At 40.5% G+C, this 16,830-nt stretch overlaps 1 protein-coding gene across 1 annotated transcript in view; it reads right to left on the reverse strand.

Moving 5' to 3' along the window:
• The window catches only part of LOC143330658 (obg-like ATPase 1), a 46,448-nt gene that overhangs the window by 19,850 nt on the left and 9,768 nt on the right, over positions 1 to 16,830 (reverse strand). The window contains exons 4-7 of the mRNA XM_076747374.1: positions 15,587 to 15,714; positions 4,097 to 4,272; positions 562 to 642; positions 99 to 196 (exon numbers count right to left, since the gene is read on the reverse strand). Coding sequence (XP_076603489.1) covers positions 99 to 196; positions 562 to 642; positions 4,097 to 4,272; positions 15,587 to 15,593 — 362 coding nt within the window. The 5' untranslated portion in view covers positions 15,594 to 15,714. The remainder of the gene's footprint in view (positions 1 to 98; positions 197 to 561; positions 643 to 4,096; positions 4,273 to 15,586; positions 15,715 to 16,830) is intronic.

The raw sequence follows: 16,830 nt of genomic DNA on the forward strand, positions 1-16,830 counted from the left end.
GAAATCAATGCACCTCCGAACATAAGTATAAGGAAAGCTCTTTGGTGATGATTAATGAGTGCATTGAGACGGCGGCCGCCTTTCTTCAAAGCACTTACCATTTGTTCTTTCTCCTGATGTAGTCTTTCTCAGAGAGGTTAACGAGGTAAATCATTGGTTTGGATGTCAAAAACAAGTATTTGTTCAACACTTCGATCTGTGGCAAAGATACACAAGGCAAGTAGTATGAATCCAAACTTTCCAAAGTAGGCTTTGAGGACAGCACAGACAAAGATAAGTGGAGCCAAATCAAATTAGGGTCTGGTGTACAGGCACTGTGGGGCGCGACTATAAAGCCTCTAAATCAAAATCTGCACGGCCAGATGTCATTAGCTTGTACAAAAGTAATGTCAAAATACAACCAACAAAAGGCTGTGCATAATATTAGCTTTGCACAATGGACGTGTTGCTCAAGAAAAAAAAAAGCGAGAGGAGGAAACAGCAGTTGTACTTTTAGGTCAGATGAAAAGATTAGCACGATAAATCCCATTAATAAATTTGACTGTAACATCAAAGGCTTACCTCCTTGTCGTTCCAATCGTGATAGTAGCGGACATGTTTCTTTTCATCCAATACCCAGCTCTTGATTTTGCACATAACGTCCTGTTTGGGGTTAAAAGAGAATGAACAAGAAGCCATTAAAGGAGATGAAAAAGAATATAAACCCAGCAGGGTATGGGGTAATTATTTCCTAAATGCATGGCATCCTGATGCCAAAATGAACAATGGCTGTGCTCGCATTCAAGCAGGAGTGGCCTGGCTTTGACAGGGATGGCATGCACAAGACCCCCTTCCCTCTTTTAAATCATGACAAAATGCCTTCTGGGGTGTCTCGCTTAGAGCTGCAGTTTTGAACATCAATATTCCATCGGGACCGCTTAATGAAAAGGATAGATAGAGGAGATGAAATTGGAAAGAGCAGGGAACTAATTGGAAGTTGGTTAGTTAGGTGTAAATTATTGGTCCTTCCTCAGGCACTTTGCAGAATGCAGTCATACTGAATAAGCACTAGTGAGGTACAGAACTAATTATTCACTGTTTCTTCTGGAGAAAATATTGAGCATTTCCAGCTATGTATGCCACATTCATTACTGAGGTACTTGTGGGTTGAGACCACAGGCAAGACTGGGTCTTGACAGGATCTGGAAGCGGAAAAGGGTGGGAAAATGGGAGGGAGGTAGTTATAAAATTTGTAATAAAGAAATTGAGCCTATTATTGTTGATCCAGCCCCACAGAAATTAGCGGAACACATTCTTTTTGTTCCTGTCAACTTGACCTCCCCCTTCATATAAAAACTCCTCCACCCCCTGCAACACTCCCCCTACCTCCTTTTCCCTCCCCAAACCCTTGCAGCACTTCACAATCATACTCCCTTTTGAAAGAACTGAGGAAAAAATCCTGCCAGAGCCTCAATTACACAATGGCAGAAAAAGCTCCACACACTGACCCCCAGCCAGCTGCATTCACTCTCTGCACATCTCTCTCCACAGGAATTCTAAAGGCCTTTTAGTCAGGCAGCCAGAGTGCAGCCAGCGGGAGAGAGCGCAGGAAGAGCTGCATACACTCCGCCCGCGCCGTCCCAAGTCTTCACAGAGAGATTAATCATCTGTGAAATGGAAACAGCAAACGGCCAGTGACACAGGCTGAACCCGCTCCAGGTTTCCCTCATCAGCTCGCAGCCGCCGTGCAGCGCTCCTCTAACAGGCAGGTGTTAATAAAAGGCATATAGGTCCCACAAGGGTCAAACACATATGCCTGCCACCATGAAGCTCTGCCGGTGGGCCAGATTCTTATTATTGTTTTTTAAGGATAGGGATTTTGAGGATTCATTCGGACAAAAGCAATGAAACATTGTTCTCGTAAACAGCAGAATGGACCTAAATCTTTACAACAATGCATACATATGAGCCCTGCGCTGCTGCACGCGCATTAATTTAGCTTCAACTCACAGTGAAAAATTAAGTGGCTTTTTCATTGTGACAGCAATTTCTAACCATAATATACTATTTCAGAAGAAATTCCACTTTTCTGATGTGGTTGTTTTTGGAAATCCCATTTTCTCAAACAGCTTCAGCTGTGAACTCATGCTCCAGCAGTAAGCGTGTGAAAACTCAATCAAACCTTCACAGTTTTTTTTTTTTCATTAATTCTGTCCCCTTACCCATCAGATGTAACAGATTCCTCTCTCTAACTGATATCCCTTTTAGTTTGCAATATTATTCATCCCCTTACATGTTTTGTCTTGCCCCAGTGTCTTGTTTAAGCAAGTGCATCCAAAAAGAGTTATAGCAATGCACAAGAAATGAATGAATTTCTCATCAGGCATATTTGAGTTTTAGAGATTTGTGTGGTTTTGTGAAAAAAAAAAACAAAAAAAAACCAACAACAACGAAAAAAACAGAATTTGGCATCATTTTAATTTTTCTACTGTAGTCTTATTTTACTTATACTGACAGAACATATAAAAATGCAAAAAATTGAAAAAAAATTATTTTCATGACGCAGTTTACTGTAAACTATGGTGTCCACAAAACCAGCTCTTTAAGTGTGAATGCCATCTTGACTCATATAAAGGTTTACTGATGTGATAATAATGTAGAGGGTAAAATGAGTTGCCATTAAAATAACTCTTTAAATCCGCTACAAGTAGAATAAAAGTGGTTCTTGCTCATGAAATTTCAGGCCACAAAGACCTGTAGAGCTCACAGGGAACTGAGTGCACCAATGGAAATTAGATCTTATTTCAAAGGTCTTGCAAATTACTCACTAAAGAGGAAAATCTAAGGAAGTAATCACCATGTGAAGAGTTGCACAGAATTTCCTTTTTATTTCATTGCATTCTGTGGCTTTTACAAAAGAAAGTACAAGCACAATTGTTTCTTTCAAACTGTATATTTTCAGATGCAGTCTCAATGCACATGTTCTGCATATAGATGCTGACATAAACATGTGTATATGTGTCTGTGCACAGCTGAGCGTGTCAAACGCCAGACTCAGCCTGTGAGACAATCACACAATCCCTCCCATCTAAAAGCTTGGTGCAGCCTTTGATAAGCACCATTCTTTGCCATCTAAAGAGGTCTTCTATAGATTTCACTTGCCGACGTGTGCACAACCTTTGACAAGTAATGTATCATTTTTATTCATTGCCTAAAATTGTTAGCAATTATGTGCGTAAGCGGCCACCTGCCTAGCCTGAATGGCTCCTGTCTGTGGGGCTACAGGGGTGTGGGGAAGTGCTGTTGGCTCTAAAGGGGAGGGGGGGGGGGTTAGTCTGAGGGGAACCAACTAAACACCAGGCCTCTGCAGCAGGTGAAAAAGCCCCTCTCGTTAGCGTAATGAGTGGTCAGAGCCTCGGTGTGTCGGGACCTGAAATTGGGCATGCCGCTCTGAGGGAAAGGCCAGATCCCCTCGCCCATCCTAGCCTGCTCCGATGATGGAGGTGCATCATGAGACATTTACAACCAAATCATTGCCATTGCCTCATTACCTTAACAATATGACCATCTGAATGCGCATGCATCCACATACATTGTGATCCAACATCCAGGATGGGGATTTTCCTCTGATCTTACTCAGTATTTTGCCCTGCGCTGCGCTGCATATAACCGAGGAATCCTCTGTCAAAGAACATTCTAAACATTTACGGTATTCATTGCAAGGTATAGACATATGTGTCACCCACTGTATGGCCTTATACAATTTCCTGAGCTGCTGTAGGTGTATAAGCATGAGCAAGAGCTGTGCCATGATTTGAGTATTACTTTAGATGAAAAGAGCTGTGTGGAAACACTTTCATTAGCCCAGTGCTGTGACCCAGGGTCAGCAGCTGAATAAGTAACTCTCTATTAATGATTTCTACAGCAGAAAACCCCTGACCCCTGATCACTTTCAATCTCAGAAAGGGAAAAAAATAGGGCAGGGGGAGGGGTGAGACCTATTGGAGGGAGATTAAAAAAAACATACTTTTTTTCTCCCTGGCCATGTGTGTGGGAGGGTTATTATTTGTGCCTTGCTGTGAGGGGGAGCAAAGGGCCTGCTGGGACATTGACTCACGTATTCTGGTTTGAGTTTCTTGTCACCGCCTCTAATGGCCGTCTTCTCCAGCTTGTCAATAATAGGGCCGATCATCTCCTCATCCTTCAGCCTCAGCTCCTCGTGAATGATCTCCATATCCCTCACTGGGTCCACCGTCCCCTCAACATGGATAATATCCTCATCCTCAAAAGCACCTGCAGCGACAGGACACAAACACACAGAGAGTGCATGAGTATAATATTTCTTTCTTTTTTCTTTCTTTCTTTTTTTTTTTGCACCAACAACACTGCTTTACGTGAACACACATAGTACAAGCAACATAATCAATGACATTGACTTCTTCAGATCAAATGTGAAGCAGTGATTAGATTTAGCCCAGAAAAATCATTAGCCTTTTGCAGAGAATATGGGAAAAATAAACATCCACATGAAAAAGCACAGTGGGAGTCACAGGAAAGTCATAACAAATATAATAAAATACTCAGGAATATATTTAATATTTCTTTCCAATGTGCAAGTGTCAGAACTGTGAGAAACCAGCTTACTGTGTCAAAGTAAGTTCCACTAAAATTGGCTTTAAGTGCGACAAAACAGGCTTGACTGTCATTCAGTATGAAGGTGGGAGTGTGTGGTCATGCATTTTGTATCCCTCTGTCTTAAAACTATCAGGCATTAAGTTACAAAATATGAGAAATGAACAAAACTGAGAATGATTTAAGAGGAAAAATGTCAACATTCATAGATTACAGTCTTGTCCTAATCATTTGTGTCTTAGCTGTGGCTGTGCTGGTGATTAGGTAATGAGGCTCTGAGGCAGACCATTTAGCCAGCAGCTGCTCTAAGGACTCCTTCTGATTCTCCAGCAGAACTCAGGGGTGGGGGGGGTGGGGGTGGGGGGGGGTTGGGGGGCGGTGTACATCTGTCACATTAGAGTGACAGACTTTAACAGTACTACTGGCAACTGTAGTGGACTACAATATGTTCTTTAATTTACAGCTCACACAGTTTGTTTTATAATATCACTACTCCTGCAAATAAAAGGGGGATCAGAGCACGTCAGTGGCGGACGAAGTATTCGGATCTTTCACTGAAGTAAAAGTAGCAATACTGTAAAATAAAAATACTTCATTTCATACAATAAAAGTCCTGCATTGAAAATGTCACTAAAGAAAAGGTTTGTACCTGTTAAAACTATTACATTATTATTACTGATGCAAGTATGCATTTTACACTTCTACTCTGAATTATTATTATTATTATTATTATTATTATTATTATTATTATTATTATTATTATTACTGTTGGATAATTAAATATAACTTCCATATTTTATGAGCTCAATATATGTTTTGTATACAAATTCTCATTCTGTAGAAAATTATCAGAGTAAAAAGGCCCTCTGGCCCACTGGAGTGCCGTCATGCTAGATTTATATAAGTACTGTAAAGCTGGAATATGCCTGCACATGTTTTCATAAATCAGTCAATAACAGTGACTCATGAAATGTCACACTGCAGCATCATGGGAATGCCGTCTCATTCAACAGGGACGATGACTTGGCTTTAAGTACTGCCGTGTTGAGGGACGCTATGTTTGGAATGCGCATGTCGGAGTGACTTAAGGTTATTGACAGTCCGTATTCATGTGTACACACCTGAAAAGTGAAGGTCTGTTGACAGGTGAGGCCCTGCGAGATAAAAACGTCATCGAGGTGATCCGCACGACTCATCGCGAAGCTGTCACATGCATCTCTCAACAAGCTCAAACGGTGATACACGTAGGAAATACTGATGACTCAAAGCTGTGCGTAGCTGTAGCAGCTCACCTGAGATTCAGGCAAATCCTGCAGTTACTGACTGCTGACAAGTTTCTATATAGCATTGCTATAACTCCTTTTGGATGCATAGTGAACAGTTAGGTTATCCCCTGTCATTTCACTAATCAGCACCACCATGAGGTTGACATTTGTGGTTTTGAGTGAATTGTCTCAACTATTGCAATGCTTGCAATATAATTTTGTAGGCATTCATGTTCCCCATAGGACGAACTGTAATAACTAGCATGCTAACAAAACTAAGACGGCAAACATGACCTGCTAAAGATCAGCATGTTTGCATTGTTATTGTAAGCATGCTAGCATGATGACATCAGCTTTTAGCTCAGAGCGACTTAAGTCATGCTTCAGCACAGCCTTGCAGAGTCGAGTATAGTGGCTGTTGACTCTTGTTCATTAATAAGTGCCTCTGAGACCTGCGCTGTTTTCCATCAGTATCCACTGTAAACTGAGCCAATATGAAACCCCAAACAAGATCTTCCACACACAAAATATCACATCTTGTTCTTCTACTGGGTTAAGGAGGGATAAGTACCTGATTTTCCATGACAGTAAACTACAGGGTTTTTACAATCTAGCACCACTCATCAGTCACATCTAAACATCCAAGCTCAACAGCGAAATGACAGACACCCAAAAAAAATCCTACACCGGTGGCCTTATTACTCATGCAAGCCAACAGAAGCTGTAGACTTTTGTGCAAGCTGTCATCCTGTGCGTTGTCCTCATGGTGAAATGAACTTATCCAATTACTCTTTGCCTAATCAGGCTGTTTTGGTTCCTCTCCTCTTGCAGAGGTACTCCACAGTATAAACAGTTCACTTACGCCACACAGAAAGGGGCTAATCAGTGGAATTATTGTTTTGCTGCGCCAATTTACCAGCTCCCTGTTCAGCACTGATTGGAATGAAAATTTGCTATTGTCTCTGCATGAACTCCGAAAATATAATGCAATGTAATCATTTTGTTAGCTGCAAGAATATACATACATTACAAACAATTATGATGTACAGTTGTGATACACTGAGTTTCAAATGGAAAATGCATATGTGTCTGTTGTTTTAACTGAACACATATTAATTAGTAGCAAAGAGGTTTAAAACAGAAAACCACTCATGATTGGTTTAAATCACTGTTAATGAAAGCACGAGGAAAGACTATATCAATCCATTTATTAATAAATGCTTAAAACACCCAAAGCAAGCACAATCATTTCCTAACACATTTCTTACTCTCTTAAATAAGCAAATTCATTTCTAACTATTGTTTTACATCCTTCATAAAAAGCTGATAAATCAAAATCTCAAAGAGGCTTTCAAAGAGCAGGAGCAGCTGATCACTCACTATTTAGTCATCAGCTGACACTCTCCTCTGACTACCGCATATTCCAAAGTAATTTGCTTTAATTAATTTCGCCTAATTTAACATTCACATCTACTTTACCGCCGTCCCATTCAAGGCTTAGAGCTGGAGAACAAATGCACGAGGTGAAAGAGAGGAGAGAAATCTGTGGGGGCAATCTCCACAATTAGTCCTTTAACAACTGGGTCTGGGCAGGGCTCTGTGAAGACAGCTCTTATGAGGCTGCGGCGCCACACAAAGCCACATGCAAGACAGTAAAAACACACACACAAAAAAGCAGAAGGTTGGAAAGGCCAAGTTACAGGAGTCAGGTCTGTCCCACAATTGAAATTTTACTGCTTCATTTCAAATAGTGTGTGTTTTGAAGACACTATTAACAGGTGCTCCTTTATTAACAGAACAAAAGGATTAGTCTCTGAGGGTGAGTGCTGTTCAATGGCCTGATTAGGGATCAGGCTTAACTCTGTAAAATTATGGACTTACAGCGGCACTGCTGGCCATGCGTAGTCTGAGAGGACATAACTCCATGAACCGATATTCACAAGAGGAAAAACAAGACAAAGAAAACAAATAGATTTTAGTGATTTTGTTCATGTTTTTACATGAACCTCAACAGGCAAAATTCCACTGCAATACATTTAAGAACAGAGCCTGCAGCATAAACAAATAAAGGTTTTAGCTTGTAGTAGTAAACAGACCTAAAAACACCAAGGAAGCTCGAGCTTATATCACTTTTCTGCCAGGTACACAGACAAGGCAGTCATCTGAGTCAAGTCAAGATCAATACTGATTGAGCTGCTTCCTCTGATGTTGCTACCTGGGAGGATATGTGGTCAACATAATTCAGTTAAATTACAGCATTCATTGACTTTTAACTTCCTGTGCATGTTTTCACATGCAAGATGGGTAAGAGCACATCTAAAGAACTTGCATTCCTCGTGCTGCTTTTAAAATGTTCATGCAAACTCAGTGCCGCAATTCTCCTGGTATTCAGAGCAGTAAAAGCTATTTTACGAGTCTGTCAGGAAAAGCACATTATGGATGTCTTCTCAGCATAAAAAACATTGGCAATGCACACAAGGGTATTTATGTTCATTCAGGAAATATCGTCTTGACATTCATTTTAGGATACATGAAATTGACAGCAATTTGTAGTGCGCTGCTTCTGTAACAGAGTTTGTGGCATATTCAGCCTTGTTTCTTATGTCAATTATGGCAAATACATTGGCTGCTAAGAAGCAGTTTGACACCAGAAAATGGTGGGTTTGAGCCCTTCAGGGATACACTCTGAAGTTTTCATGTTTTCTACATGATCCCATCTTTCAAATAGATCACACTAAAATCACAGAGCTCGATAGTATGAATATCAGCACCTCATAGGGTCTCGCAATCCCTATGTAATCTACTGTCAACTGCAGTGTCTCATAAAAAAAAAAGAGTATTAAAGGTGCGTCTCTCCTTCATGTCGGATATCGCTGCCTGAAAAAAAAAACAAAAAACTGTGCGTCGCCGTTCAGACAAGTGTGATCTATGCGCGGTTGAAAGGTGAATGTACTGGGGAGGCTCCGATTTCCATGAACTCTGACAGAAAACAACAGTGTTAATTCCCTTATCATTAGCTTAACCTCTGTCATTCAATTTATTTTGTTAAACCACGGAGCATGAGAGTGCCTTGATTGAAAGGAACCGACATATGCACACCACTGTTGTCCCACATCATTCAGAGAACAAACCTTTTTAGATCCTTAACTACTATAGTGCTGCTGATTGCACAGGCACCAGCAATTTTCTAACCAACCGCCACCTGAACAATGATGTGTTCAGCTTTCAGGCCCTCCAGCCTTTCAAAGGTGAATCATTTCACAGTTTGGAGCGAGATCTCCATAGCAACTCCTCTTTGAAGGGTTTAGAATCACCATCCAATAATTCTATGATCATCGGGCCTTGCCATTCCCAGTGGTTCTTTTCACAGCGGACAGGCAAGGGGGGCATGAGGAGGAAGCAGGAAGATTCTACAGTCTATTTCAGGCAATTCATCTTGCAGCCCCATTAGAATTCAAAATATTGCGACCTTCAATCACCGAGCATGTTATCTGGAGCTGTGGCGATCTCCAGTCAAGATGGGTAGACATTTTGCTCTAATCATCCACGATGAGTGGAGGCTGACAAAAACTCTTCATTCTCGCTGAAGCAAAATGCTCATTTAAATGCTGTGACAGCTCCTCGACACAGCCCGGAAACACACAAAAGGAGGATGATCCTCACAGCTAAATGATCTAGATTTAAAATAGCAGTATTGGTTGAAACAACAACTAACATAAACAAAGACGCACATATAGCACGGGGCAGCTTATCATTCTGACTGACGCGTAATGTGACATTACTATTTTTACTCAAGCATAGCGAGACACAAACGTGGGGCAGGTGCTAGGACCCAGGCGGGGCTGACGTACAGCACCGTGTATTTTTATTGAAGGATGGTGTGGGAAGTGGGTCGCTGTCTCCTTATGAAACAGTTAACTTTGCTGCAACAGTACAGAAGTGTCAGATAAATCTCGAGTGTAAAACCATGTGCACTGATTTCAAACTTTGTGTTCTTTATTATGCTTTCGGCTAAAAGCTAAGACCTCCACAATAAAACATAAACTGCACTGAGTACAAAATCTATTATGGAATAAAAAATAACTGATGAGATTTTTCACCTTGGCACTTGTTTCCTCTTTGATAACTTGATTTAATTTTCATCTGACGAATTAAATTGATGAAGCCCTGTTGTCTTGATGGTACCTAAGCAGAAATCGATGCTTCCTACAGGCTTCAGACGGCTTTCAATGCCCGCTGTTTTACATTAATATACAATTATATATGATATAACAAATAGTACCAGAATTACTGTTCAAAGACACAACATGATGGATTAAATATGAGTGCATATTTTTTTTTTTATCGTCTTTAGATTTAAGCCCTCAGTAGAATGGGAAGGGAAGTCTGAAAGTACTCAGTAGTGAGAGGATTAAAGGGTAATACCAGTATTTTTAAACCTGGGCCATATTCTAACATATGTAAGAGAACATTTGGTTTAAGAGTAAGATCCCTTTGTAACCAGCAGCAGACGTTTTATTGCTCTGACCAAAGCTGCCAGACTCCTTTGAGGAAAGCAGTAATTTTACCTCGCAGAACGGTTGGCATGATCGCTTCGTTTGTTTGTGTTATTGTGTGACAAATCTTATTCTTTAACCAAAAGGTCTATCTCTGCTGGGATCTTTTTCATGACATTGCCAGACACTTCAATCTGAACCTGTCAGCAGCAAAAACAAACACTTTCAGAGAAGTACTTCGAGTTGCCCTCGAGGATTATGTCGCTGCCCCTGCTTTGCGGCTGCTGGGTGAGCCGATCGACCAAACCAATCCCAAAACTTCAGACAAACATAAAATATGTAAAAATAGAGCCGAGGTTTAAAAATACAGGAATGACCCTTTAAGCTGACTAAAGCAATGTGTGTACATGTCTTCAGCCTTAGCTGCATTAGTAACTATTATTTCTATACGTCAGTTACTATTAGCTGTTTAAATGAATACATCAACACAATAACTGATTCAGCTTCTGTTTTGCTGAGAAATTCTCTCTTTGCCTGTCTGTTTAGACAGTCACACGGTTGAAGTCACTGGGCTGGGTGAGGTGTTCTGGATGTTTGTCAAGTTTGAGAATTTGTGAGTTGGTGAGTGATAAGGCAGAATTGCTGGAGAGCAGCCATTACTGGCGTCAGTGGGGAGGCAGGTTGGCCATAAATCATCTCCGTCTGAATAGTCTATCCAGTTTGTTCTGAACGCCTGTAGCTAAACAATCAGTTTGATTTGTTCACTATGAGCGATTAGTGGAGTATGGGCTGAAGTCTGAATGATGCAATAACCAAACGCAAATACAGCGACCTACCAGACTCAGCAACGCGACGGCCGACTAATTTAACTCCCTCTTTATGATCAGACTCAGATATTTATCAGGCAGTGATGATTCTGATATTGGGGTATTTTAAATAGAGAACATTTTTAGAGTTGAGTGAATAGGACAAAGAGAGCAACAACTGCTGCCATTTTGTTGTTGACTCACGCTTTGATTTGATCACATGACCCCCACGAGCAAAAACTGAAACAGACTGAAACACAGCAGCTCAGTTTCAGTCGTTAACAGACGGAGTTAATCAGCATGACGGATGTGTGAATAATAATTGCACACAGGGGCAAAACAGGCCCATATATTCACTTACGATCAACTGGAAACCAAAGACATGCATGTCTCTGTGAGTTAAACTTATTATATACTGTATGTGAATATGCTTTTAATTCACTTGTACAAAAACAACGCGGTCAATAACGATTTGAGCCGTATAAAAGATACAACAATGTGACACCTCTACTGCTCTACAGCTAAAACCTCACGTCACTGATCAGGTTCATTTCCCTAAACCCTACAAGCATTATTTCATAAAATGACCTTTCTTGTATCTACCTCAGGCGGAAGAGGAGGAGAGGAAAGAGTCTTAACTTAACCAGGAATTCAGGTGCTGAAAGCATGAATCACACAGCGAGAGAAGAGTCGACACCAAAAATAACAGCTACTTTCCAGCCGGCTGGCCACAACCACAGCCAGGCCCTGCAGAATAAATGTGCTATACCACAGAATCTTAAGGCTAGATTCTTACCGAGTGTCGTGCAACCGTAAGTAAGTCTTCATTAGAAGTGAACCAGAGCATTCCTACAGTGACGGGGGGTGGGGGGGGGGGGGGGGGGGGGGGCACTGTGTGAGCATTCAAACATCTAATTGCTGGAAACCAAACATCTGGGAATAAGGCCAGGTGAGCTGGCAGAGTTGCTAGCGGGGAACAGAAGAGCAGATGAAGTAGAACATGTCTGTGTCTTGTCTCAGACAGCGAGGATCCAGCCGCTCTCCAGTCACCGCAGAGGCACTGGGAACACTTAGCGAGCGAACCATTTGGTTATTGAGACCAGGGAACACCAGTCACTCAACAGAATCAGCTTTCAGGATGTCATCACGCACCTTAATAGTTTTTGGACGGTGTTGTTGAAAGCAAATCCAATGTTTACGCAGGATTTTTAAAGTCATTAGACGTAGAAAAATATTCCTAACGTGCACACTACTGGGGGAAATTTGAGACCTGAAGAGGAAAATCCAGTTACGCCCAGGAAAAAGTAGAATCTTTTCAAAAGAGGGAAATATGCGACACTTCATGCTAACCTGTTCCACTCTCATGCCTTTGTAAAACTTTGCAAATGTTCACTATTTCTTAAATTTCACAACTGCTAAACAAAGAACTGCACCGCAGTATAGAGAATAATAAACCAGAAGATCATTTCTTAGACAGAACTGGCAGAAAATCAAAGCTGATCTCTTGAGTTTAACATGACTTCCAGCTGTTTCACATTACTAACACTGAGCGTCTCTCTGTAGTGTCTTTATAAACCCTTCTGCTAATTCCCAGACCAAAAACAAAAAACAAAAAAAAACATACCACTCCAGACACCAAAAGCGTGATCCCCCACAAACATATAATCAAGCTATATAAAAGCAGTGGCTTCAACATTGCAGCCAGCCTGACAACAGATAGATATAATTACAAAACAAAACCAGCTATGTTTAATGGTTAACTTGTGAAACACACCACATTGTTTCCAAGGACTTTGCGAGAGTGGAAACAATGGCATGCCAAAGCTGATAGATGTAAACACACACAGAGAAGAAGCTCTCCATCGGACTATTTCCGATTGTTGGGGATGTTTGTCTTCTCTCTGTGAGTAGAAACAAAAGAGTTGGTTTTGGGTGAGGATCTGGCATATACATTTGGCCCATATCAAAGGAAATGTGGGTGTTTTAAACCTTATACATACTGTACAATACAAAAATACATGCGAGCCACACAAGTAACTATAATGCAAGTATCACATCTGAGCACAAGAGAATGAACTGATTAATTCTGGACACTCTGGTAACACTGAAACATAACTAAACTATTAAATAGTGACGCTGATGTGATGACATTTTATATTTTTCTTACTGTCATTAAATCTCATGAAAAGGCCAAAACCGACAAGGAATTTATGGTGCTAACAAGTATTGACTGTGTGTTGATATATCTTATTCCTCTGTGTCACAGAGCTCTGTTGCTGCCCAAAAACTATGAAAAACACATCAGTCAGGCACAGTCTTGCGCTGGCTGACACGTTTCTTCATTAACATGAACATGAGCTCTATAGTTCATTTTAAATCAGTGCACACACACGGTCGTGCTGATGTAAATACTAATCCATATCTGAAAATAGTCCTGAATGAATTCAGTATTTACATCTACTGACTTAAGTCTGTTTAAAGACTACAGTGCCCTGCTGTTAAAGGAAATTACTTATCCCTCTTTTTAAAAAAGAAACTCCATATTTATGATCTGTTTAAAAACAACTGAGAGCCACAGACAGAATAGGGAAGTGTGAAAGTGCTGAGAGACGTGCTAACATTGTCAGCTTCTTGAGGGATTTGTTGACAGTCAGAAAAACACAGAATGACACCGGCCTCATCCTTTAACATTTCAGCCTCATCCTTTAACATTTATTGGACTAAAGGCCTTTAAAAACTGAACTGACCACATTTTATCTCACCTCAAATGTCTTGTCCACTCTGTAAATCATTACTTAAGTCTTACTGTGGGTGGTCTTCCAGTTCCACTTCTCACAAACTACAGAGTCAAAGGCTATTTGAAAACTGTGCTGGAACAGAAGTAATGCATTTGTCAGTGATACACAGAGACAACTTAGGAAACAATATAGGAAAATGGCCGTAATCTTAAACCTTTCTATTCGGCCGTTCCATGCCTGCCACCACTGACTCTCTAATCAGAGCTCCTTTCACACAGTGGGAAAGTCAATAACAGCATACAATCAGTAAACAAATTCAGCTATTTCTAAAAGGCCCACTGCATTCATTTCAGGTGCTGTAATTTGAATTATTCTAGCGTGTAACGCTTAAATTGTGTAAGACAAAGACCATGTCAGAGACACAGGAGAACTTGAGACAAAGGGAAAGTGAAGCTTTGTGGGGGGACTTACTCAGAATAATTTGCTGAGATAAACACATCTGTACTTCACAAAGTAAGAGGGCAGAATTTCAAATCACTCCAGATACACATTATTTTCATTATCATTAAGACTGCTATTGTTGTATTATCAGCCGCCGCAATGGTGTATGTCAGGGTGTAACAAACAAAAAGGAACAGAAAAGGACATATTCTTTCTCATCATGTGTTTATTAATAACTTACTTACCTCCATGTACCCAAACTTAATCAAAAGTGGCATGAGAATTCACATTATAGTATCATTTGGTGCTTCTTCTGTGATATTTCCAAACCTCAGAATGTGCTACTGACTGTGTGAAGCCTAAACCAGGCACAGACCCTTTCACGTCCCACTTCTGTGATTCTCATTCAGGGAGCCTCCCAGTAGGAATGTGAGGTTTGGTTTGACTTCATCAGTCCTGACAGTTGTGTTGATCTTGGCACCCATCACACAAGATGCTCCGCTAACACTGGAGCAAAGATACAGCACTGCTAAGGTCTTTGCTCTCAAAATGCTACGTCTTTAGTATGACCAAATGCTCCCTGTGCAACTGCTTTAGCTACCAGCACAGTCGCCAGAATAAGATGTTGGCGTTGCACGTTTCTGCAAACCATACATACATTCAATTTGTATGCTTCATATGTGTCATATCAGTGTTTGGACAGTAGGTATCAAACCTGCCTGAGCTGAGTTTACAGCTGAGCGTGACGACTGCTGCAGCAGACTACTGTTTGAGCCGCCTTTGAGGTGACAAAACCGGGTATTCTTAATGAGACACTGGGGTCTTTTTCCAGCTGTGTTTGTGGCAAAAAGACAAAACATGATCTTTTATGGACTCTAACCAAGTAGTTTTTATGCCTAAACCCTAACCAGACCTTAACCACGGTGTAGCCACGACATACAACTGAAAGTAGAAACGTAAAGAAACTTGGTTTGAATAAAAGAAATTTAAACTTTAAACATATTCGCGCTTTGCAGAAAAGTACCGTGCCAACATTTGTTTTATTATTATTCATATTATTTTATTTATAATATATGTTATTCAGATTTATTTTTTTCATTTATTTATTCTTGTGATTGGGTTTTAGCTACAGTACGTTTACAGTACATAAGACAGAACTGCACGTTTATGTTATTGTGATTTGTTGAGGAAATCCTATGACAGGAAGCAAACCTCAGCCTGTGACTCACGTGTCATGTGGAAGATGCCGTCACAGGCGCTGATATGGGACAGGAAGGCGTTTCCCAGGCCTTGGCCAGCATGAGCACCTTTCACCAGGCCAGCGATGTCAACGACATTAAGGAATGCTGGGACTTTGCTGCAAGTAAAAGGAGAAAAGATCATTCATTTAACACTAAAAATCATCAGTATCATAACTAAAACAGAAACTGTTTGTATTATAGGGCAGCCCAATACAACAGTTCCTGTGAAATGTTCTCCATTTGTTTTTTGTTTTGTCCGATAAGTGCCAAGTAGACTGTTAGTTTATGATGTTGCTGTCGATTGCATTAGAATGTAATGTGTTTTCAACAGATTGCTCCCATATTCTAATGCAAAACTACCTCAAATTATAGCCCACAAAACATGCTGTTGTGGAGTTTAATCAAAACAAAAAATAAGTGAAGCAGTTTTAATGCAAAGTGGACATCTTAAAAGATAAGGCTGGTGTTATTCTATATTTTTCTTATTGTCAACAATTCTCAGAAAAAGAACAAAACCAATCCTGTGTTATTGTCCATCTCCCAATGCTCAGCTTCAAGCTGACTGAGAATGGAAACCTTTAAAAACAGTGTCATTTTGTAAAAAGGCTCCGTGAAACAGCTGGACACTGTAGCTTTAGCAAACATTACTCATACCAGAGGGACTTGTGCATTTGTTGGTGGCTGTTTTCAGCTGAGCATGAAAAACATTTGATGCTCTAGAATTTACAGCATTGGGTCGGTGTACGCGGGACTGACTAATAAATTTAATCAAACTAATTAGTGAACATGTCATCTGTATGTGGCTCGTTTATGTGTTTTGGAAAAACAATAGAGGTCTGTGGCACCGACACAGGCAGTGTGTGAAATAGTCATGAAATTTAACCTATAGCATTCATGTATGTGGACACGAATTTTCGACCCTCAGGATGACGTTCAAACTGATGCATTTCACTTGGAAGGACCTTTCGTTATTGCACCATGTTCACCGTTGCTCTCACTGCAGTCTATAATCAATAGCATAATAATAACAATAATAATAATAATATGCAAAGTCTGGTTAGAATTTCAAAATAAAGCATACTGAGAAACCTTTCAGGTTACTGCCACAGTTTTGGTTTGGTTACAGTTTTGGACATATTTGTTAGCAGGATTCATTGCTGGTTTAGGTCTTTTCACGGGATTGTCTTTAAATAAGAGTCATATATAGAACATTGGCAGCCCTTAGAGGTAGA

The sequence above is a fragment of the Chaetodon auriga genome, chromosome 13, assembly GCF_051107435.1.
Source record: "Chaetodon auriga isolate fChaAug3 chromosome 13, fChaAug3.hap1, whole genome shotgun sequence".
NCBI lineage: Eukaryota > Metazoa > Chordata > Actinopteri > Chaetodontiformes > Chaetodontidae > Chaetodon > Chaetodon auriga.